General features: G+C 45.4%; 1 protein-coding gene and 1 pseudogene across 1 annotated transcript; both read left to right on the top strand.

Moving 5' to 3' along the window:
* Positions 1–266: 266 nt before the first annotated feature.
* LOC136659757 (5S ribosomal RNA) lies at positions 267–386 on the top strand (annotated as a pseudogene).
* A 5,504-nt stretch (positions 387–5,890) lies between these two features.
* LOC136658683 (gamma-aminobutyric acid receptor-associated protein-like 1) lies at positions 5,891–20,520 on the top strand. The gene is made up of 4 exons (XM_066635499.1): positions 5,891–6,144; positions 12,000–12,078; positions 13,781–13,899; positions 18,546–20,520. Exons 1-4 carry the CDS (start codon positions 6,055–6,057, stop codon positions 18,609–18,611), a joined length of 354 nt encoding a protein of 117 aa, XP_066491596.1. The 5' UTR covers positions 5,891–6,054; the 3' UTR covers positions 18,612–20,520.
* Positions 20,521–24,237: the final 3,717 nt, after the last annotated feature.

Below are 24,237 nucleotides of genomic sequence, written 5' to 3'. Positions count from 1 at the left end.
TTTTAACTGATAGTTAATGGGACTTACTCCTGGGTAAGTGTGGGTAGGACTGCAGCCTTGGATTGTTAAAAATCTTTGATGATGTCACTTCCTGCAGCCTTGGCTTGTTAAAAATCTTTGATGATGTCACTTCCGGTCATGACATCACTTCTGGTGGGCCCTGACAGATTCTCATTCTAAAAAGTGGGTCCTGGTGCTAAATGTGTGAGAACCACTGCTCTAAGGCATAAAATAACCCTGTAGTGGATAGAGAGGGAGCTGACCATCACTGCAGCAACTGTTACCCTGCACGTGTCTGATCTCATCTGATCTCGGAAGCTAAGCAGGGTCAGGCCTGGTTAGTACTTGGATGGGAGACCGCCCAGGAATACTGGGTGCTGTAGGCTTATACCATAGTCTTTCGAGACTGAAGGTTGCCAACCTATGACTTTCACCATTCCAGCATGGTTGTCTGGTCCTACCAGATATGGTGGTATAGTAGAAGGCCAACTTTGCTTATGCTCAGAGGTTTGGAAGAAACAGGTGAGAGGTCTAGGAAGCTTACCTTTACTCTTTTAACATTGTGCCTATGTCTTGTATTTATTCTCTGAAATACCCAATGCCTTTCATTCTTTAATAAACATTATTACAGGCTTGTGTCTGTGAGTATGAAGTGATTCATCTAAATCCAGCTTGGCCAGTCTGCTATTGTTGCACTGTAGCAGTGCCTTGAGACCTGAGTCTCTGGAGTTTGGAGAAGCTCAGAGTCTTCAAGGGCTGGCTTCTAGCCTGTATGTCTTCAGCGTCCATTGGGCTGGAGAACTAGCCCCATTTCTGCCCAACCCACAGGTGTACCCATTTGATCCCTGTTGCGTATATGCAAAATTGGGCAGAAGTGGATTAACCAGGGTGGTGGTGGTGTGCCAATGAGGGCAGTAGCCCTGAGGAAATGTTTGTCCATCAGTTAGCATGTGTCTGAGCTAATTAGATGGATATGTGCTAGAAACTTGTACTGGGTGTTTGGTTTATTCAATTAAGAACTGTTCCCTGAGCCCCTGAGGTGTATTCAGGCCCTTGAGTTTGTGGGACACCTTAGAACAAATCAAGAACAGTAGCCTTGTATCTCAAGTTGATGGTTAAACTTTTGAGAGGGAAGGTTACCTGAGAACTAATTAGGAACATGCGCTCCTTACTCACTGTGGGCCAGGGGTGTGTCACGTCAGCCAGTGAGGCCCAGGACCATGATAGCCACCATCACACTGAGTGGCAAACTAATTATGCACTCTGTGAAGAAGTTCCTTCTTTTGTTCATCCTAAATCTCTCCAATCAGCTTTACTACATGACCTCCAGTTGTAGAGTTGTGAGAAGGTGGGGAAAACTACTGTCTCACCACACTATGCATCATTTTATCATCTCAACCATGTCATAAGAACATAAGAACATAAGAACATAAGAACAGCCCCACTGGATCAGGCCATAGGCCCATCTAGTCCAGCTTCCTGTATCTCACAGCGGCCCACCAAATGCCCCAGGGAGCACACCAGATAACAAGAGACCTCGTCCTGGTGCTCTCCCCTACATCTGGCATTCTGACTTAACCCATTCCTAAAATCAGGAGGTTGCGCATACACATCATGGCTTGTACCCCATAATGGATTTTTCCTCCAGAAACTCGTCCAATCCCCTTTTAAAGGCGTCTAGGCTAGACGCCAGCACCACATCCTGTGGCAAGGAGTTCCACAGACCGACCACGCGCTGAGTAAAGAAATATTTTCTTTTGTCTGTCCTAACCCGCCCAACACTCAATTTTAGTGGATGTCCCCTGGTTCTGGTATTATGTGAGAGTGTAAAGAGCATCTCCCTATCCACTCTGTCCATCCCCTGCATAATTTTGTATGTCTCAATCATGTCCCCCCTCAAGCGTCTCTTTTCTAGGCTGAAGAGGCCCAAACGCCGTAGCCTTTCCTCATAAGGAAGGTGCCCCAGCCCCGTAATCATCTTAGTCGCTCTCTTTTGCACCTTTTCCATTTCCACTATGTCTTTTTTGAGATGCGGCGACCAGAACTGGACACAATACTCCAGGTGTGGCCTTACCATCGATTTGTACAACGGCATTATAATATTAGCCGTTTTGTTCTCAATACCCTTCCTAATGATCCCAAGCATAGAATTGGCCTTCTTCACTGCTGCCGCACATTGGGTCGACACTTTCATCGACCTGTCCACCACCACCCCAAGATCTCTCTCCTGATCTGTCACAGACAGCTCAGAACCCATCAGCCTATATCTAAAGTTTTGATTTTTTGCCCCAATGTGCATGACTTTACACTTACTGACATTGAAGCGCATCTGCCATTTTGCTGCCCATTCTGCCAGTCTGGAGAGATCCTTCTGGAGCTCCTCACAATCACTTCTGGTCTTTACCACTCGGAAAAGTTTGGTGTCGTCTGCAAACTTAGCCACTTCACTGCTCAACCCTGTCTCCAGGTCATTTATGAAGAGGTTGAAAAGCACCGGTCCCAAGACAGATCCTTGGGGCACACCGCTTTTCACCTCTCTCCATTGTGAAAATTGCCCATTGACACCCACTCTCTGCTTCCTGGCCTCCAACCAGTTCTCAATCCACGAGAGGACCTGTCCTCTAATTCCCTGACTGTGGAGTTTTTTCAGTAGCCTTTGGTGAGGGACCGTGTCAAACGCCTTCTGAAAGTCCAGATATATAATGTCCACGGGTTCTCCGGCATCCACATGCCTGTTGACCTTTTCAAAGAATTCTATAAGGTTTGTGAGGCAAGACTTACCCTTACAGAAGCCATGCTGACTTACCCTTACAGAAGCCATGTCCCTCCTTAATCACATGTTTTATCAAATTAGAAAGCCCCAATCTTGTAACCTTTCCTTGTAAGGGAGATGCTCCAGCTCCTTGATTATTTTGGTTGCTCTCTTTTGTGCCTTTCTCAGTTCTACAATATTCTTCTTGAGGTGTGGCAACCAGAACTTCATAATAATAATAATTACAGCATTTGTATACCACCTTTTTCACTGATTCTTTCAACACGTTGGGAGAACCTCACAGACTCAAGGTGGTTCACATAGGCAGGCTATACTAAACTCATCTTTATATCAAATGAGTATTATACAGTATTCAAAATATAATAATATAATGCCTCTGTACAGTATATCTCCCTGTGGAGCCCTCTGGTCTCCAGGCAAGTGCATGTGTTAAATGCATGTCTCCTGCATTGGAACTGGATGTAAATACTGTATGTGTAACAGTATGCATGGCAGTACACTGGGTTTATTCTTTACTAGGTGAAATACCCCTGAGAGTAACCAAAATGCAGAGAGTGACCTTTTAGTTATGGAAATGTATGAGCTGCCACTCATTTAATTCCATGGATGCTTTTTCTAGGTATTTTGTTTCCTGTACAATATTGAATAATATGTGCTAAAATCTGGTATAAATTCTGTCCAAATTACAGAGAACAAACTAGAAGCAGTGTCTGGGGCTGGCAGCAGAGGTCAGGCTACCCCGGGCTGGTTTGGATAGTAATTTTAGCTCCGTTGTGGCCCCACATACGATTCACGGCATAAATATTGTCTGAACCAGTCCATTATTTTATTTTTCACATTTTTATACCACCCATCCTCCAAAGAGCTCAGGGTGATGTACAAAGGCACTCCCCTTCTTTTGTCCTCACAACAACCCTGTGAGGTTGAGAGTTAATGACTGAGCCCAGTTAATGGCTGAGCAGGGGTTGAACCTGGTTCTTCCAGGTCTATGTCCAACTCTTGGACCACTACACCATCCTGGCTGCATTATTAACTAGTCCAGTGGTTCCCAAACTTTTTAGCACTGGGATCCACCTTAAAAAAAAAAAAGTTTCACTTTGCCAGCTGCTCAAGCCTCTGTTGCTATAATGGTGATTGGGTAGCAGGGCTCCCCACTGCAGGTTGTTTAACCCTTGATGCACATAGTCTCTAATCTGACTTGTCAGTTTTGTGAACCACCAAAAAACGGGTTGTGACCCACTAGTGGGCCACAGATCCACAGTTTGAGAACCACTAAGGCAACATTTTCTTTTTCTACAAGCATCTGGGAAGAATTCGACACCCTGTTTGTTTTGGGAGTGCCAAGAACGTCCTGTTGTTGGAGCCATTCTGAACATCTGATGCAGGTGTTTACTGTTGACAGCAGTGACTCAGCCTTATGCAGGTGATCACAAGACCTCCACAGAGGCTGTGACTGAGCTGGGCCAGCTCATCTCTGGGCGGGAAGGAAGACAAGAGCAGGAGGTCTGGTCTAGAGGGTAGAGCCTCCGTTAGCCCAAAGATAACATCAGAAGGTCGACAGTTGGAGAACACCTGCAGCTCATCTGCTCTGAGCATCCATGGGAAGCACTGGAGGCCAAAAGTGAGATCAGACGCGGAAGATCCATCTGAAATGTTGTGTGGTTCTTGAAAGAGAGAACCGTTTATGATTGTAAAAATCCCCTTGAGGGATTTAGAAATGCCTGCCTAAAAAGTCAGAAGAGTAATCCGGCAGTATATGGAGTTGTTATTATTATAAGGGAGTGGCGTAGCTGGGAGGGTGTAAAGCACTAAGGCTACGATCCTAGCCACACTTTCCTGGGAGTAAGCCTCTGACTATAATGGGGCTTACTTCTAAGTAGACATGCATAGGCTTGGGGGTCTAAATCTTGCAGGTGCCTGGCTGCACCCTGCACGCGGCCCCTCCCCTTCGGAGCTATTCCAGGCTGGGGGAGCAAAATTACTGCCCAGGCACATGCAAGACTGAGTGCTTTGCCCCCCCTAGCTATGCCACTGGCTGCAGCAAAATATTCTGAGCCCAGCACGTTCCAGACACGGCTGCACGAGGAGTCAGGCCGCTCTCCTCCGGAAGAGCCGCTCAGGTTTCCCTTGTCGCAGCCTGGCGGTGCCTACCAAGCTCCTGAGTCACGGCCGGCGGGTCTGCACCGCCTCCTGCTCACCTGATCTTATTTACCACCCGCCGCGTGCTTTGCGCTGGGCAGGCAGCTGCTGTGCCAACACACACGCCCCGTTCCTGCTCCAATGCTCGTTCTGCATGTTTGCTCAGTGCTGCTGAAGGTCACGGAGACGACGTGGAAGCGTGTCGAGTAGCGCATGCTTACAGTGCGTAGCGAGGGAGGGAGTGCAAAGCACGAAGTTTTGCAGGGAGCCTCCCCGCAGCGTGCAAGAGGCGGAGGGGAGGGGCCCCTTGCACGCTGCGGGGAGGCTCCCTGCAAAACTTCGTGCTTTGCACTTCCCCCAGCTACACCACTGAATGCATGCCTAAGGGTGCAATCCTATGTACACTTTCCTGGGAACAAGCCCCATTGAATATAATGTTACTGACTTTTGAGTAGACATGCATAGGATAGGGCTCTATCCACACTTTCCTGGGAGTAAGGCCCACTGAGTATAATGTATAATGGTACTGTTCTGAGCAGACATGCATAGGATGGGGCTCTAAATGTTGTCCAAAGTCTCCCCCCCCCCCATTAAGCCAGCACAGGCAAGCTTTTAAATGACACTTTTCCTTCTGGATCCTCTATAACTGTCCTATTTGCAAATAAGTAACCTGACTACACAGTCCTCTGATATTGACACGGAGACTGTTCCATTGGTTATGCAAAGGGGGGAGATGCAATAGGGAGAGGTTGCCCATTGGAACCTGTTCTCCATGGGTAGGCTGGCAACCCAACCCGAAAGCAGGCATTTTTTTTTTGCAACAACTGCTGTGCTGTTGTTGCATTGCAGGGGACCACGAGGCTTCGGTGTGGACCCAGTACTTCTGATAAAGCGCCTCGCCCCCTCATCCTGGAGCAGAGATGATCAAGCCCAGAATGTGGGAGGGAGGAGGATGCGGATTCTATCCCGTGACGTCACAATGACCAGCTGGGAGCGTCTGTTGTGTATCCATTCTGGACGGCGGTGGTAGGGAGAAGCCCCAGAAAATTCAACCAGCGGTTGCAATTGGTAGCAGTGGAGTTGGGTCCCTTGGAGGCATCTGGGGGGGACGCAGAAAGCGCTCAGCCGTCTAATTTCCAGCCATGAAGTTCCAGTACAAGGAAGATCATCCTTTTGAGTACAGGAAAAAAGAAGGGGAGAAAATCAGGAAGAAGTACCCCGACCGGGTGCCTGTGAGTGGTGGACAGATAATGATGCTCCTGTAGACAGAAGATGTGGAGAGAGCTTATGTGGGGAAGGGGCTTGTGATGCACTTGGAGGGTATTTTCCTTGCTTTTTTGGAGGGAGCCCCACAGTGGGATGACCTTCTCTGCCTTCAGTACCTATGTGCGTAGAAAGTGCATGATGTTGCTTCATAAAATGCACATCTATCTGCGCATAAAATTGCGCTGCTTCTTTGTGTTGATGATGTTGCTTACCTGTTCATAAAATGCACATTTATCTGCACGTAAAATTGTGCTCCTGCTTTGTGTTGATGATCCTGTGCTTTTTATGCAGCACCAGGCCAGAAAGGGGGGGGGGGAGAAGAAGCTCACTTCATGCGCCTCCACCCCCACCCCCCTTCATCCTTCTTCCCTGCCACACAAAAATGGAGGCAGAGGGACAATGGCTGTGTGTTAATGATGTAACCTTCAGAGCAAAGCTGCAAAAGGCTCTGTGATCCTTTTGGAAGGGCCTGTGTGTGGAGAGGAATCATTTTGTTCTGGTTTTTTTCCTCCCTATGATCCTACCTAGTCTGCTTTTTGAGCCTCGCGTTGATCTTTTTGTACCAGAGAAGGCAGATGTCTGCCTGGGAATCTGTGGCCTACTCTTGGTTTAATTGGGAGGGGAGAGGAGATTGCAGGAAAAGTGGTCATGATGGGCTCTTGCTTCACTCACATTTTTGCTTCCTGATCTTTGGACCTTTTTAGGAGATTAGTGAACTCTTCTCCCAGTCTTAATAGTTATTATCAGGGCCCATGACAGAGAGATGCAACATCATACCTGGGCCTGAGATCAAAAAGGGGGCCCAGGAGCCAAAGGATGGGAGGTAGAAGTTTCCTGGGATCTCAGAAAATGTCTGCTTACGTTGTGTAAAGGCTTTCGTTCACATTTTGTGTAAGCCTACATAGTTTTATACACTGTGATTAGTAGAAAATATGATCCCATGAAATTATGATCCAATTGGAGAAGGGGCCCAAAAGAATGTACATTTAGCTTGTACAAAGGAAAAAGGTAGGCCTCACCCTCTGGGAAAATACCATAGCTTAATAGTACTCCCTGATAAAAAAACCTCAGAGGCCCCGTGAAGGGTACCTTCTGGTGAATGCTGTACTAAAGTCATTATACAACTGCTGCCTTTAAAAAAGGCTTATGGCCCAGTTCTCTTTGATGACTTGGTACTAAGTTCCACTGAGATCCATGGTGCTTGCTTCCAAGTAAGTCTACACCTAGAGACTGCAGCTTTATTCCTTTAAGGAACATTTCCCACCCCACCCTCCTTTATAAGCCCTGACCTTTGGATTTTATTTTGCACCATATTTTTTTTAACTTACTATGATTGCTTGTCAAAGTATTTGGATAAGTCAGAATTGGACTAGATGGGCCTTTGGCCTGATTCAGCGGGGCTCTTCTTATATTAATTAAGGGGCTGTTAATAAAACCTTGAACAACTCTTTTTACCTTTTTCTTGGTCATCAGGTGCCCTTTCAGATAGTTCCTTATTCATCCTTACAACATTCCTACAGAGAAAAGTTATGTTACTGTGTTGTTCCTGTTTTACAAATGGGAAACTGAGGCAAATAATTAATGTTTATCTGTCACAGGAAGTGTCAGAATCATGGGACTTAGAATTCTTAAGATGTTAAGAGGCCGAGTCAGAAATATTTGTCTCATGATGAAACAGATTGTTTATAATTTGCAACCTAGAGCACAGTGAATGCCTTTTTACCTAGAAATGAGGATGGCGCTTTAAGATACTGCATATAGGTCAGTATCATAATGTAGCTGACATTTTCCTTTAGATCTCTTAGGTCTTAACCAGGTCTACTCAGAAGTTAAGTCCTATTTTGTTCATTGGGGCTTACTCTCAGGAAAGTGTGGTTAGGATTGCAGCCTTAAAGTCTTAACAATACTTATGTTGGTATCCATCATTTTTTCTGATACTTGTCTGCGACATTATCAGCAACACCGGAACTAGCTTTGGATTTGAGGATGAGGGGAATTCTACATTTAAGCTTGATGGAAGACAGTCAGCAAGTAGTATGGAAATTGTCAGAAGGTGACCCTTATGGTAGGCCCAAAATGCAGGCTCACTGTAGCAATTTTGAAATGCAGGCTGTTAGCCATGTTCAGTAGATTTTGCTAGAACTAACAGAGCAGGCAGATGCTGCAGGATACAGTATGGTATGAGGTTATTATGGGAGCAGACCAAGATTGGGCTAGCAAGGACTGAGGGCCCAATCCTGTCCAACTTTCCAGTGCTGATGCAGCTACAACACAGCCCCAAGGTAAGGGAACAAATATTCCCTTACCTTGAGGAAACATCTGTGACTGTCTCTTCACTGCAAGATGTTGTGCACACCCCATGGGAATGGCTTCATCCACATTGGAAAGTTGGATAGGATTGGGCCCTCAGTGTGGGAAGTGGTATTCTGGATTGTATTTGTCCTGGTATAGAGCAGCAGTTAGCAAAAGACAGTTTGAGGCAGATACTGGCCCACAAGTGTACATGTTTGGTCCCTGTTGCGGTTGGGCAGAAATGGCTTAAAGTCAAGGGCATGATGTCTCATGTTGTGTATGGCTATGCAGGTAATCTGCTGCTGCTTTGCTTGAGTAGTGTGCCTGGTTTGAAGCTGCATCTGGCGTATACAAAGCAGGCAGGTGGGCCTAGCACTAATGCAAGCTTGCCCTCCAGGAAAGTACCATAGCTTAATAATAGCACTCAGGTTCAATGTTGGGCTGTTCCAAGTACCGAGTTCCTGAGAGCAGCTGTTGGCTGGTGAGTTATTGTGGTCCTTAGACTCCTGGCCTGATTCTGTGCAAGGGAGCTCAGAGGAGGAATGTTACATGGGGAGATATATCTAAAAACAATTGGGAAGACTTGACCAGAGCATCCTTGCATTTCTTTTCTTGTCTGACATTTGAGTTCCACCTGGTGCCCATGTTTCCACTTTCTAACAGAAAGGAAGTCTGGCTGGCACCGGTCCATGGTTACAGCAGATGCTACCTGGTGATAGCCATACCTGGAGAGAACTTGTGTATAGCCATCTTTTATGTGTTGCTTCCTGGTAACAATATTTTTGCTTTGTGCAACTGTGTTTTGTTAGTTTAAAAAAAAAAATAACTATCAGATTCAAAATCAGAAATGAGGAAAAAATGCAAGGAGGAGGAAGAGGTAGCAGCAGAGTATAGATTAGGAGTGTGCAGCTTGGATCATGTGGGCCCTTTCTGTATTTTTATACATGGGAGCGCTGCATCATTGTGCTGTGATAAAGCGTCTTTTGTTGTTCCCTCTTTCTCTTTGCACTCCATAATACGTTCTGTCTCCCAGTGGTAGGTCCAGAATTTCGGAGGCTTCTCTGTAAGATGCCCTCAGTAGATTCTCATAACTAGGAAGATGCATGGAGTGCAAACTAAGAATTATTTCATTCTGACCTTCTTGGGTGCTCCTGGCAAAGTAGAAGTGGTGGGGATGGTGGATCCTCTGGGGCCCTGAAAAATACTGGGATTGTGACTCTCTGGAACCAGCCCTGCTGTCTATCTTCATGGACACACATCTAAGAACATAAGAGCCCTGCTGGATCATGCCAAAGGGCCATCTAGTCTGGCTTCCAGTATCAAACAGTGACCCACCATATGCCTCTGGGAACACACAAGACAAGATACCTGTGTCCTGTTGCCACTCCCTTTTCTCTGGCATTCAGAGTCAGCCTACTTCTAAAACCAGGGGGTTGTGTATACCCATTGTGGCTTGTAACCTGTGATGGACTTTTCCTCCATAAAACTGTGCAGTCACCCTTTAAAGGCATACAGGCCAGGTGCCATCTCCACATCCTGTGGCAAGGAGTTCCGCAGCTTAATTACATAATGGGTAAAGAAATATTTTCTTTTGTCTGTCCTAACTCTCCCACCATTCAATTTTAATGGGTGCTTGCTGGTTCTGGTGAAAAGAACATCCATGCATCTATGCCATGCATAATTTTGTATGTTTTGTTCATATTCGCCTTCAGATGCCTTTTTTCTAGAGCCCCAAACACTGTAGCCTTTCCTCGTAAGGGAGGCGCCGCAGTCCACTAATCGTTTTGGTAACTCTCTTCTACACCTTTCCAGTTCCACGGTATCTACCATCTTTTAAGTCCACCTCTCCGCTAGTTCTCACTATTCCATCTCTCTCACCTCTGCAACCGATAGTGCGCTTTTTCTCTGTGTACCACTTGATAAGTCTTCTCTCTCTGTATCCCCATTTCTGAAACCCCTTTTCTTTCTGCACTTCATTTTTGCTCTGTTTCTGTCCCTCACCCTAATTTGTATTTCTCCCCATTAAATTAGATCGCAGTGGCATGCGAGGTCCTTGCTCTCCCAGCAATTAATACCAAAGCAGGAGTCTCAGATGCAGTGGGGCATGCAGTATGACTGCCTGCAACAGGCTAAAAAAACTGGCCTTAACTGTGTTCCACCTTCTCCTCTGAATTCAGGGAGAAGAAGGGCAGGTACTGTGAAGCAGACATTTCCCATCTAGCTTTTGATGCTTCCGAAGTTCTTAAATGTTTCTGTAAAGATGTGGGGGGAAATTGCAAACAATGGTTGCAGTTGACCTATGGGCCTTATCTCCAGTGCAATACCTGCCCAAGATGATAGAGTTTGGGCTTCATGATTTGCAAAATGTTCAGTGCTATCTAGCAAAACGAACACCAGAGGAGAATTAACTAAATTTGCTTTTCTCTCTCTAGAGGAAAGAAAAGCTGATTGTTCTATTTTATGATGGATTCCAGTAGGTTAACCTGGTTTTAGCACATGGAGGAAGCAACACATGAGCGAATGATTGGGCTTGCATGTGACTCAGGGTGCCTATTGCAGTGGCTTGCCCATCAAGCCTCAACCGCACACACCTCATGTTGTTTGCTTCATTGCTGACACCTGCAGCATAATGGGCCTGGCCCGGCATGGCTGTCATTATGATCTCCTCCTGCAACTGTCTACCTCAATGCTGTTTGACCCACTAGGTGGGTCGCGAGCCAATTTCAGGTAGATCCCCAGTCATTTCAATATTTTACTTTTTAATAGGTTCAACTTGATGCTACTTGAGGCAATTAGTTATCTGACCTTTTCATCACCCTTTGGCAACCCACCAAAAAACACATCACAACCCATCAGGGGGGCCTGACCCACAGTTTGGTTCAGATATCTAATTGCCTCTTGCATCTGGGGAAATGTTACAGTTCTGTACTTTTAACAGACTACTATGTATATGCTTTTAACAATGATAGTTAATGGGACTTACTCCTGAGTAAGCGTGGATAGGATTGCACCCTAAATAATAATAAAAAATAATTTATTTCTGTTGTGGATGAGGGTTCCCTCCACTGCTTGTTGTTTCACATCTGTGATGCAGTAGTGGCAGCAAAGGAAAGGCCAGCCTTGCTTTGTGCAAGGTCTTTTATTGGCCTTGAGCTATTGCAAGACCTTCATTCATACATATAAGCTCCATCTTTAATATATTCATTTATGTAAACTTATGTAAATTTATTCAAATTTTAAATGTAAACTCGTTCTTCCCCCCCCCCCCCGGTCCCCTGACACAGTGTCAGAAAGATGATGTGGCCCTCCTGCCAAAAACTTTGGACACCACTGGTCTACCTTATACACTAAGGCAGCAGAGAATGGGGGGTTCACGACCACTCGCTCCATCCCTCTGCTTCTGGAGCCCAAGCAGTCAGAGAGTGAGGTGACGGGATTTTCTCACAAATCTCTTTTTCTAAAAGAAAAATTATTTAAAGAGAGATTTATTTATTTATTTATTTATTTATTCCCCTGCCTTTTTATCCAGGTTATTGTGGAGAAAGCACCCAAAGCCAGAGTTCCTGATCTGGACAAGAGGAAGTATCTTGTCCCATCTGATCTTACAGGTAAAACCATACTATAGCTTCTCTTTATATCTGTATTAAACCATGTCTGCCCAACGTTGTATATACACAACAGGACAAATGTGTACACCTGTGGGCTGGACAAAAATGAATTAAAGAACCTGTTTGAATAAAAACAAGGAGCTCTTTTGCATGCTTCCTTATCTTTGGGAAGGGATTTGATGCGTTTTTTGTTTTTTTTTTACTTTTGTAGCACAGTATTAGAGGGACAGGTGCATGCATGTTTGTAGAGCAGTGGTTCCCAAACTGTGTGTCAGGACCCGCTGGTGGGTTGTGATGTTTTTTGGTGCCAGAGGGTGATGGAAAGATCAGATAACTAATAGCCTCAAGCCCTGAGCCTATTCAAAAAGCAGATACTATAACTGCTAATTACCCTGCAAATAGCTCAGCTCTTGCAGTTTGCAAAACATGTGTAAATTCAGGGAGATAAATGTTTGAGGGTTTTTTTTCTGGTTATTATTACTCATAAATAAATAAAATATTTATTTCTAGATCTCCTTCTTTTTAAAGTCTGGTAAACTTTTAAGAGTCTGGGTCCCAATAGTATCATTTAAAAAAGTGGGTCCCCATGCTAAAAAGTTTGGGAACCACTGTTGTAGAGAGTTAATTCAGTGGTTCTCATAACCTTGATGAACAAACTGGCATTCATATTCACACCTGCAGATGTGAAATGGAAGGTCATAATCACCCCCCCTCCCCCATTAATGCATCAAGGTCAGTGTTTTCACACTTGTGTTGAAATTGCTAGATTCTTTTCCATTGTGCTTTAAATTCTGGACTCAGTAATCTGTAGAAGAGCCTACTTCTGAACTTAAATGCTTGCCTAATAGAGTATTTGTGGCATTTCAAAATCATATGGTCAAAATCATATGGTCCAGGTTTTTTTAAAAAAAAACAAAGGAGGCATGCAGTTGTTTTTAATGAGCGCAGTCAATAATGGACTTGGCAGTGCAATTCTTCAGTGTACTGATGCGTCTTTTCTGCAGTCCCTATAACATCTTGCCACACAACTCAGCTGGATATCTTTTTAAAAAATTCTTGAACTGAGATGACTACTAGAATGGGAATCATTGGCTGGTTCATACTTCTGCTGTGTCATGGCCTCAGGGAGTATGTTAATCAGGACATTTTGAGGATTTGTGCTACATGTTGGTGTTTTGCTTTGCATAATTGCAGCAGCAGGAAAAAGCCACTGAAAATTGTGGCAGTTGCATGTGCTGACTTTACTCATAGAGTCAGTTTATACCAAAACAGTTGGCCTATTCACACACCATTGTACAATCAAGTACAGAATGACTTACCTGGGTGCACCTTTTCATGTGAATGTTTGCATCTGGGTTCATTTTTCCAGATCAACAAGATTATACCTGCACTGAATGAAATGTGATACTTACTGTATCCAGGCTAACAATTACTGTACCCAGGTACAGTTTTAACAAGTGAATAACCCTAGTGCCTAAGTGTGGTTTCGGCTGAGCTTTGAATTCACCTGCAGCTCTGCAGACAGGTGGGGTGATAGTGTGAGAACTGCTAAGTCTCAAAAGTGTGACAGGACAAAGAGGGAATACTTGACAGCTTGTGGCTGCAGGGTCAAATGTTAGCAAACTGTTAACAGCTGTTTGTCGATTTGTCTCACTCTAGGCAACTTTCATCAATTTTTTTCCCTTCTCCCTGCTAATTCTAGTTGGGCAGTTCTACTTCCTGATCCGAAAGCGAATCCACCTGAGGCCAGAGGATGCACTGTTCTTCTTTGTCAACAACACCATTCCTCCTACCAGTGCTACTATGGGCCAGCTGTATGAGGTGAGTGCATGTTGACTTTCCTTTTCCTTGGTGGAATTGCTGGAACAGCATATACAGTTTTAGGTTTTAATGTAATCCTCATTCCATGAAACGAAAGGATTTTAGATCATACCTTCACACTGTTGGTTACTAGCTGCTATATCACTGAAGGGCACCTGCTTGTGACTGAGACAGAATTTGAACCGGAGGCTTCATAGTTCAGTGTCTTAGGCATGACATCTCACTAGCTCTCATAGTTTAGTCTGGATTCAAGCAGATGCACACTGTGTGAACCAGAAGCCTTGCCTTCAAATCATCCTGACCTGCATAGGCTCAGAGTTGGCTGCAAGCGAATGTGGTGGACCACATTAAAAAAGCTGTAGGAGCAGCAAACTGGTAGGAAGATGCAGCAGCATTGGAAACTCTGGTGTCACCTGGTTTAGAAAGGAAGTAATTGCCAGTGATCTAATGACAAAACACCAAGCAGGCAAAGAAAGATGAGCCAAGGGGTGTCACCCGCTCAGCTAGCCCGTCTTTTGTGGCAGTTTCTCCTCCAAGTCAAAGGTGAATCCCTTCTTTGCAAAGAATCAACTTCCCTTTGGCTGGGAGGTAGAGACACCGCTAAAGACAAGTGAGTCAAGTGGTTGACACTGGTGGAGGTGACACCTCAGCTCTCTTCAGCTATTCTGCCTCTGAGAAATAGGCAAGTCGCTTCTTTGCAAAGAAGTGATTCATCTTCAGCTCAGAGGAGGAGCCACCACAAAAGACAGGTCAACTAACGGGGTGGCACCCCCTGCGTTCAGCAGCTGTGTTCAGTGGCTCCACCTCTGAGCCAAAGACAAATCCCTTCTTTGCAAAGGAGCGACTTGCCTTCATCTCGGAGGCGGAGCTGCCAAAGACAACCGAGTCACGGGGAGGTTTGATCCCGCGCTGGCTTTGCTGGTGGGAACACAAAGAAGCAATTCAAAGAAGACTGCCAAGCCTGGGCAGTGCAGTGGCCATGGTGCACCTGCAAAATTGGTGTCACCTGGTGTGCCCTGCACCCCCCACACTCCCTTAATGTCACCCCTGGGAAGATGGAGATGTCACTTATAAGAAACTTAATTATCTCAGTTCACGGTTATAAGGAAGGAGAGTTTTGGAAACTTCAGTATTAATTATCTTTCCTGTCTAAAAGGGGCATGTTCTATTATTAAACCTACAGGAAGGTCTCTTCTTTCAAGGTCACTCACTGTTGGTGATTGGGCTGAATTATCTTGGCTTGTGACAGTTACACTGACTGAGTTACATTGTCAGTTGCACACTGTAACTAATAACTTGTGGTGTTTAAAACCTTCATCCAAACACAGTCAATGATGTTTGATATCTAGAGCAATAGTAATACAAAAATAAAATAAAAAATATCAGAAGGTTTCACTGATACAGCAGTTCCTTGTGCTTTCATCTGGTTAGGGCAGTGGTATTCAGACTGGGGTGTTGTGACACCCCAGCCTGAGGGCCCTGGCCTCTGCCCCCTTAAGGGGTGTGGGCAGCGGGGAAGGCAGCTCACAGGGCTGCAGGGACTAGGATGTACTCACGCTCACGGTTTTGCAGAAGTGGAGCACAATTGCTCCACTTTAACTTTCTGCAGGCTGGGGAGCCCTGCAGATGCTTGCCCAGGGCTCCCCGCACCCCCAGGACACTGCTGCAGGGACTGGTGAGTACATCCCAGTCCCTGCAACCCTGCCTTCCCTCCACCCCCACTGCCTCCTGCCCCTCCCTAGCAAGCACTTACTGCAGCTTTCAGACTCCCAGAGAGTTTGAAAACCACTGGGTTAGGGACTAGTAGAGCATGAATGCAAGTAAAAAATGAATGACTGTTAAGCGTAGCCGTATTTAGCTTGCAAACTTATTTTGTTGAGCAACAAACATAAATAACTATTTAACACATGCAAATGCATGTTAAATCTAAATAAACAGGAAAAAAAAGAGAAGTATAAACACAAGAACATCGACAAACACTGTTGAAAATTGGAGAAATCAGATAAAAAAGGAAAGTGGATGGATGAAATTTGAAGTGTGGTTATAATTGAAAACAGCTGTGTTGGGGGCCCCTCCCAGATGCCCTGACCCCCAACTTACCCTGGAGCAGGCACCCCATGCCCAGGGTGGGGAGGCTTCCCTGCCCGTGAGGGGGGGGGGCAAAGAAGGTTGGCTCACCCCAACCAGACAGAGGGGGCTGGCAGGGCAAACAAGGAAACAAGCTGGGAACAGGAAAGGCCTTTTCTGCCCCACCTGGAGGAAGGGGAGGGGCCAAAAGGGGGCTTGCTTGCTCCATAAAACAGGAAGCCAGGGATGAGAGGGAGCAGTGTGAAGCAGGGAGCTGTGAGGTGAACAGCTCCTGCTCCCAAGCCAGGTGTGGCAGCTCTACTAAGGAGGAGGACAAGGGTACTGGAACCCCTTCCCCTCTAGCCAATCTGAGGCCTCCCTGGGGGTGGAACAAGCCTGCTCCAGGCCCCTCTAGGGGTGGGCCCCACAGGCTGAAAGAGCCAAGTGATGAAAGTGGATGAAAGTCAAGGAACTGCTGTAAATTTAGTATGGTATACAGTCTAGGGAAGGAGTCACTTTGCCAATGTAAGAAAATTCAAGAAGAAACCTGCAGTACATAATTATATTTGGTGTCCATTGAATTGCCAGATAAACTTTTTTTTTAATCGACTGCTTAAGCACTATGATACCAGTTTGGTGGAAGTACTTGTGCATTATGAAATGAAAATAGTCACCTTTTGTTCAATTTATGGAGCAGTGACGATGTTTCACTGGAGGGCCAAACTTTGCATATACTTGCACACCAATACAACAAGCTGGGGGTGGGAGGTTGCCATATTTCGATTTGATAGAGAGCATTTTCTTTCAGTATAGAGCTATAGAAGCATGAAGGAGTGGGGGATAATAAATTCTACAACCTGCTCTCAACGTCAGGGACACCCACATGTCACCTGCTCACAAACTTGTACACATCACCCTGGGCCATAAACATTTTTCTGTTGGAGAATATTTTATGACTGAGGTCAGCTCTATGACTTGCAAATCATGAGGTGATGTGGAATACATTTGTGGTACATGAGGATCTGGAAAAAGAATATTCATTGATCTGAGTAAGCCACATCAGAATTGTCTTAAGACCATTAAGAATGGTTGAACCAGACAAATAACGAAGGCTGCCATCCTAAGCACACTTACTCGGGAGTAAGCCAAGTTGAATGCAGTAAAACATACTTCTGAGTAAGCATGCTTAGACTTGCACGTGATGATTTTGGTCTTCTGTTGGAGTTTTTAAGCCATTTCTGCCCAATGTTGCAACAGGGATCAAATGTGTACACCTGTGGGCTGGACAGAAATGGATTAATAAGGAAAGGTACACTAACTGAAAATTGAGGTTTATACTTTTAGCTGTCTTAGATGCATTGGAAGCTACCAGTCATTCTCTGGCTCTGACATCTCATCCTTTTCAAAAGCTATTTTTCACCCTACCTATAGTTCTCTCTAAATATAATGGGAGACTAGTACTTAGGGGAGGATAATTTTGTGTGTTGAATATACTAATGCTACCCGCTTTGTTATTTTGAGCTCCCTCCTGCTGCTCTAATTGAAGAGTACAGTGGGCCCTCCTTATCCATGGGCTCAGCATCCGTGAATTTCAGTATCTGCAGATGCTGAGCCTGCAGCTGGAGGGCCTCGGGGAACCTTCCTGATGAAACCAGAAGTGTTTTTTGGTCATGTTCAGAGGTTTGCTGAAGAATGGGGAGAACGTGTGCAGCCTCCCTGCACCTCAGAACACTTCCTGGACATGACCAGAAGGTCCTTTCAGTCATGTCCGGGAGGTCCTCTAAAGCCCAACTATGGATTTAATTTTCTGGAGACTTTGATATCTGCAAGGGGGCAGGTCCTGGAAAGGATCCCCCGCAGATGATGATGATGATGATAATAATATTTAAGGTATTTATATATCGCCTTTCTTGCTCGTCAGATTTCTCCTCAGACTTTATTCAAGGCGGTTTACATAGGCAGGCTATTTAAATCCCCGTAGGGATTTTTTACAATTGAAAGAAGGTTCTATCTTTCAAGAACCACAACATTTCAGATGTTTCTTTCTGATCTGGTTTCACATTCTGGCCTCCATCCTCCCACGCTCAGAGCAGATGGAATAATTCAGCTCAGCTTGTCAGCTGCTTCAAGGTCGCCCGGTGCCGGTGGCCTCGAACTGGTGACCTGCGGATGTTATCTTCAGGCAAACGGAGGCTCCATCCTCTAGACCAGACCTCCTGCCCCCCAGATACTAAGGGCCCACTGAATTTCTGGAACACCCTTAACCAAGCACCAGCTGCTTTCTCTTTGGGTTGCTTTTTCTTTGGTTTTTTCCCTGCCCATGCTTTTCATTTCCAGCTAAAGTGGGACTAGTTGAGAATATTCCTCACAGACCTGTTCACTTCTTTACCTTTGTGTCCCTCTCATTTTCTTTTCTCTTTGAACCCCTTCCTTTTTTAATTCACATTTTTTATTTAGATTGTGAGCATGGAGGTGGAGGGGCCATACTTGGACTGATGTATAGTAGAGCTTTTTTATGCTGGAGGCACTTTGACTGACATTTGTTAATGATATTCTCCCTTCCCCCCCCCCTTCTCCAGGATAACCACGAGGAAGATTATTTTCTCTATGTAGCCTACAGTGATGAAAGTGTGTATGGCAAGTGAACGGATGGGTTGTTAACCTCAAAGATGCAATGGACTGAAAGGACTATTGCGGGAGGAATCTTGTGTCAAATGGAAGCAAGACGAGAGAGAACTGGACAGTGAACCACATATTTCATGCCATCATTTCTTGCACCTTTATCATTATTAGTATGATTTTATTTAAACATGGGGGGAGGGAAAGAGTGGCTATTTGAAGGTATTTGATGGTTGGCACTTTGTGTGATAGAGAGAGATCTGTTTTGCCAAGTCCCCTTACCTTCCATTTTGCTATCTGGCACGTCAGTGAGTGACCAGGGAGGGGAAAGGGTGAAGATGTGTGTGGGGGAAAAAGTTTTCCTAGTGATGTTATGGATGTCCATCCCAACCAGGACCGTCAAAGAGAAGCAGTGGCCTTCTGAGCAAGTGGAAGACATCCAGTCCAAACTGACCCTCTGTGTAGCCCCTAATTTTGCATCCGACTGCTTTTAGGACAGCAGCTCCTTTCTGCTCCCCACCTGCTGCCATTGCATGCAGAAGGCATAACATTGATTTCTGAAGCTGTTTTGCCCATTTCCTCCCTTCGCAGCATCTCAATAGCACGTGTACTGCCCTCATCTTTATCGTGTAGCCTCTTCTGCTTAGCTTACAATACATTAGCAACTTGGTAGTCACATGAAAACGGAATCTTGTGGATGCATTCACTTTTGGGGAACTGCGTGGAGCAGCTTCTCAGGTGGTTCAGCCAATTTCAATAAGGCATGTTGAGGCATGCAGCCCTCTTTCAGGGCATGCCATAGAATTGGGTCCTTGGTGCATATACATTCTTCCCAACTGCACAAGTGTTTGGTGGGGTTATGGGCACTTGCTTACCTGTAAAAAGCTTTTCCCCTGTGGGTCTTTGTCCCACTCTCTGTAACCTTTGCTGTTCCCTGCTTCTTGTACTGTTGCAGGCTTTGCTAAATTGTGACACTTAGACCTGAAGGACTATATGCGCCTGTTGTTCAGTTTTGCTTATGACTGCATTTGTGTGCTGAGTGAGAACATACAGAGACCAAAGGCCATTGTTGTTATCAGTGAAATTTGGGAATGTAACTGGAGCTTAATTTTTACCCCTCTTCTTGCCCTAAGCATCCCGGTAGCAATGTTTTAGTCTCTGCTTCGGTGCGTAGGATCCAGTGGAACAGGGCTACACTGAGAGATGTTTGAGGAGCCCAGAATATGAAGGGTGAGTGTGAAACTAGAGAGGCTCTGGTAGAGTTCAGGGAGCCTACAGGATCAGAATAGCAAGAGGTGTGCCATGAATGGATGACTGTTATGGGCTTCAGTATTTATCAGGCAGCAGTGGGCGAAACAGGATGGCTTACTTTAGTTCTGTTGCTTGGGCCTTCTCTAGATGTACCAAATTGTTCCACTTAGGATGCCAAGTTCCTTCTAATACTGAATTCTAATTTCTTCTACTTTTGTTTGCTCAGTTTCCCTTTGTTTCAGGCTGTTCTGAAAAGTCACATTCCAAATTGAGCAAGTTCAGAACCTCCTGATTGGATCAAAACCTACTTTGTGCATGAGCTACAAGTACCTCTGTGTTAACCTATAAGTTATTTCACTCACCTGCATTCGGGGGACAGGTAGTGGATGCTGAAAAAGACCTTGAGTAAATCTCTCTTCTCCCCCCCCCCCCCGTTTCTGCTGTTCTTTAAGCATTGTTAATGAGGCTTCGGCATACTCACTTGATACATAGGAAGAGTTGTGTTAAAAAGTTTTCTTTTTACTGTTTTGTGGCATTTGCTTTATATTTTCACTCTAGCCTAATTTTGTGACAGACAGTGTTGATTATTCTTTGTGTCATTAATTCCAACCAGCTTCAGGTTCTCGTAAGATGGAAGTTCATGTTACATCTGCTCGATCAATAAACACACACTTGAAAATCTGAGCTGTAGAGTGGGATGGTGTTTTTCAATACATTTGTTTTAATGATGGGAGACTTTCTTGTTTAAAGGTTAAGAGTTTGCCAAATTTTGAATTGTGACCGATGTTTTGAGTTCTTATCTATATTTGACATACTGAGAAGTAAATGTGCAGAGTACCATATTTATTACACTTGCATCCTGCCTTTCCTTGTAGTTTAAGGTGTACATGGGATTATTTAATTTCATCCCTGCAGCAGCAGCCTTGTGAAGTAGGTAATCTATAAAGCCAAACTCCTTCCATAGTCTTAACCTGAAATTTTAATTCTTTCTATATTTAACTGATGAATTTTCCCTGCCTTTAGTGGTGTTATCATATTAACAGTCAAAATGGTTCAAGCGTTGAGTTTAATATATCATATCTGTACAGCAATATTCTCCCCTCTTGGAGCTGGTGTCGTGAGCTGGGAAGTCCCCAACTCAAATAATACCTCAATAATGAACTCAATAGGTAGACTAAGCAAACCTTTGCTTTGGCCCACACTCTCTAATCTGCAATATAAGCATAATACTGGCCTAGGGTTTTATAGGGTTTTGTAAACATTATTGAAAATGTAAGTGAAGTGCCTGAATATTCAAAGTGACACATAAAAAGCTGACCATTGGTATTTGATAGCAGCATGAAAGAGATAAATTGCTATTATGGAGATGTCCTATACCAGCAATTTTCAACCACTGGGCTGTGGCACCTTGGTGGGTTGCATATGGTGTGCCACAGGACTCTGGGGGCGGTGGGGGGGGGCTCATAAATTAGTAGGGCCATTGGAGGTTGTGAGCCCCCTGCCAGCAGCATGATGCACCTTGACAGTTTTAGCGTCTTGTCAGTGTGCCGCGAGATGAAAATGGTTGAAAATTGCTGCCCTGTACTATATTTGTAGGGCAATCAGATAGCAGTTAACAAAATATTATTCACTCCATTTAATTGTAGAGTTTCTTAAGCATGTCTCTTCTTATGAGCAGAGTGCAATCTGGAGCATGATTCCATTATTTGGGGACAAAAATAGATGGGTGGTTTGCTACAACTTTCACACAAGGTAGATCTGGCCTCCGAGAGTGTTCACCTTGGTCATGGCTTTCTCTACTGGGCTTTGCATCTGAGAGAAAAGTAGTAGGGAGGCCATTATTATGAAGCACTTTCTATAGCCTACATCTCAAAGGGGATAGTGGGTCACTTCAGAAAGAGAGAGAAGGGCTGGGAAGAGTAGATTTTTTCAACCACAGCAGAGCAGTGTTCCTTCAAGTCCTCCACACTCCCTTGGTCTCCATTTCCATAGTAACCAGGCAGCCAGCATTGACTGTATTTTTCCTCTAGCAAGATGCAGATATTTAGAATATTAAAAGATGAGGGGGAGAGAAAGCAGAGTGCATGAGATGCCTGAGGTATGGCCTGCTCTCTTGCTCCTTTCCTCTTCTATCTTCCATGTCAGAGGCAATAATATTTGTTCTCATTAAGGATCTAAGTTTTCATGCCAGTGCACAACAAAGTAAGCTGTGGGTTAACACAGAGCATATACACACTTCCAGAATACACAAGGAGATAAGCTGTGAGATACAGAAGGAATCGCAATTCAGCCAAAGAACCTTTGAGCAAAATGCAGTGAGACAGAGGCTGTGCATGGGTGCCACCAACCCAGCAGAACCTCTGCTGCCACAGGTAAATCAGCTATGGGGGCGGATTGCGGGAGAGTTAGGGAGCAGGCTTGGTCAGACCCAGGGTACTTTGGCAGCAGCTGCACACACTGCAACCTATCCCTCCCCTTTCTTGACCCAACCCTGACTGTTCAGATTTATGCCAGCTAAAGAACTGGTGTAAGTCTGGGGAGACCCTTTGGAGATCAGGTGGCCTACAAGGAGGCAAGTAAAAATGTTCTTTACTTACCTCTCTTGGGCCATCTGGTCTCCTGCCAGCTCATGACTTGCACCATGTGCTCTGTCAGCAACATTGTGCACTCTGGACTGGTGGGGGATAGGATTGGGCTGTGTTGTGCACCTGTGAGCCCCATAGGGATGTTGCCAGCTGGCAGGAATTGTAACCTGGGCAGTGGAGCACATGTCCTGGATGACCAACTGGGTAGTGGGGCATGTGATGTGCTTAGTTGAGACGGTGAGGCAGCAGCACCCATCAGCCAAGCTCGTGGTTCCCAAACAGGCCATGACCCAATTTTTGGTGGTTCATGAAAGGGACTGGGCAGAGTAGGCTATCTGGGTTAAACAAGTTGCTACTTTGGTGGGGGGGAGAGCTGCTGCCCAATCACCATTATAGCCACACCCCTTGCCATTTATAAATCTGGCAGCAGCCTGAGCCTTTAGGGCAGGGGTCTCCAAACCCTGGCACTGGGGGCTAGATGTGGCCTGCAGTGAGCCTCTATCTGGCCCACAGCCAGTCTCTGATTCCCTGACAGCCTCTGGCCCAATTGACCAAACACAACAAGAGTTCTGCTTGTGGGATGGGGGAATGGGGGTCCACTTAAGTGTGTGCTTTATTTCTTGGGCTCTGTTCATTTTTGGAGAAGTCCTGGACATTTGAGCCCATTTATTTATTCATTCATCTAAGTTCCATCTTGAATATATTTATTTTTTTTCCGGCCCTTGACACTGTGCCAGATATTGATGCGGCCCTTCAGCCAAAAAGTTTAGAGACCCCTGCTCTAGGGCCTCAAAAAAGTTTGAACCACTGAGGCAGGCAGCAGAATGGCTGTCATCTGCTCCTGGCTGCGTTAGGGAGGGGGTTGACAAATTGCAGCAAATGGCACTTAGGATGGTGCTGGCCTGTCCTATAAAGGGCTCAGAGAGAGAAGACACACACACACACACAAGAAGATGAGGAGGAGAGAGAAGAGCTAGGAAAAGAGGGGAGCCTGCCTGACCCAGAGAAGAGAGTAAGGGTACCAGGTGTGGTCCAGAGGTTTGAGCTGCTGACTCCCCAAAGAAAGCTGAATAGGATCAGTTCAATTGTGCCTGGATGGGAGATCAGAAATCACTGATATGTTGTGATAACCTCTGTGTGAAAGAGAGGGGGGTCGCCGACAAGCCACTGTGAGAGGATGGCAGGAATGTGAATGAAGTCAGCTGGCAAGAGTGATAACAACTTGATCCTGCCTGGCTTGATTTGTAGCTATCTGTGGAAAGCTTGGAAGGCGTGAGCTGTACAGCCAGAGAGGATGGTCACACCAAAAAAGTATAACATCTGGAGAATGAAGGGGTCTATATGACTAGAACAATGTTGTAAAAATGCCTTACAGGGGCGTTTATGTCAGACTGCCTGTGTAAACAGCCTTGAATAAGTCTGTTGAATAGTCTAATGAGGAAGGCAGTATATAAATACTGTAATAAGTAAGAACCAGCACAAACCCAGCATCCACCAGGGAGGGCCAGGCCTGTTAACAAAGGACCCAGGGGCTGGAACTGCAAGTGAGCACAGGGGAAGGGGAGGGGGTCACAAGGTGGGAGGACACAAGCTATTTTGCCCTGTCAAATTGACTACCACCAGACCCTAGCGGTTTTTTCCTCTTCTTAGTTCTGTTGGCCTCAACTCTTCCCCTACATAAGAACAGCCCCACTGGATCAGGCCGTAGGCCCATCTAGTCCAGCTTCCTGTATCTCACAGCGGCCCACCAAATGCCCCAGGGAGCACACCAGATAATAAGAGACCTCATCCTGGTGCCCTCCCTTGCATCTGGCAT

This window comes from Tiliqua scincoides, chromosome 8 (genome assembly GCF_035046505.1).
Source record: "Tiliqua scincoides isolate rTilSci1 chromosome 8, rTilSci1.hap2, whole genome shotgun sequence".
In the NCBI taxonomy this organism is placed as follows: domain Eukaryota; kingdom Metazoa; phylum Chordata; class Lepidosauria; order Squamata; family Scincidae; genus Tiliqua; species Tiliqua scincoides.
The sequence above is the reverse complement of the archived record's forward strand: the minus strand, read 5'-3'. Positions and strand labels throughout refer to the sequence as shown.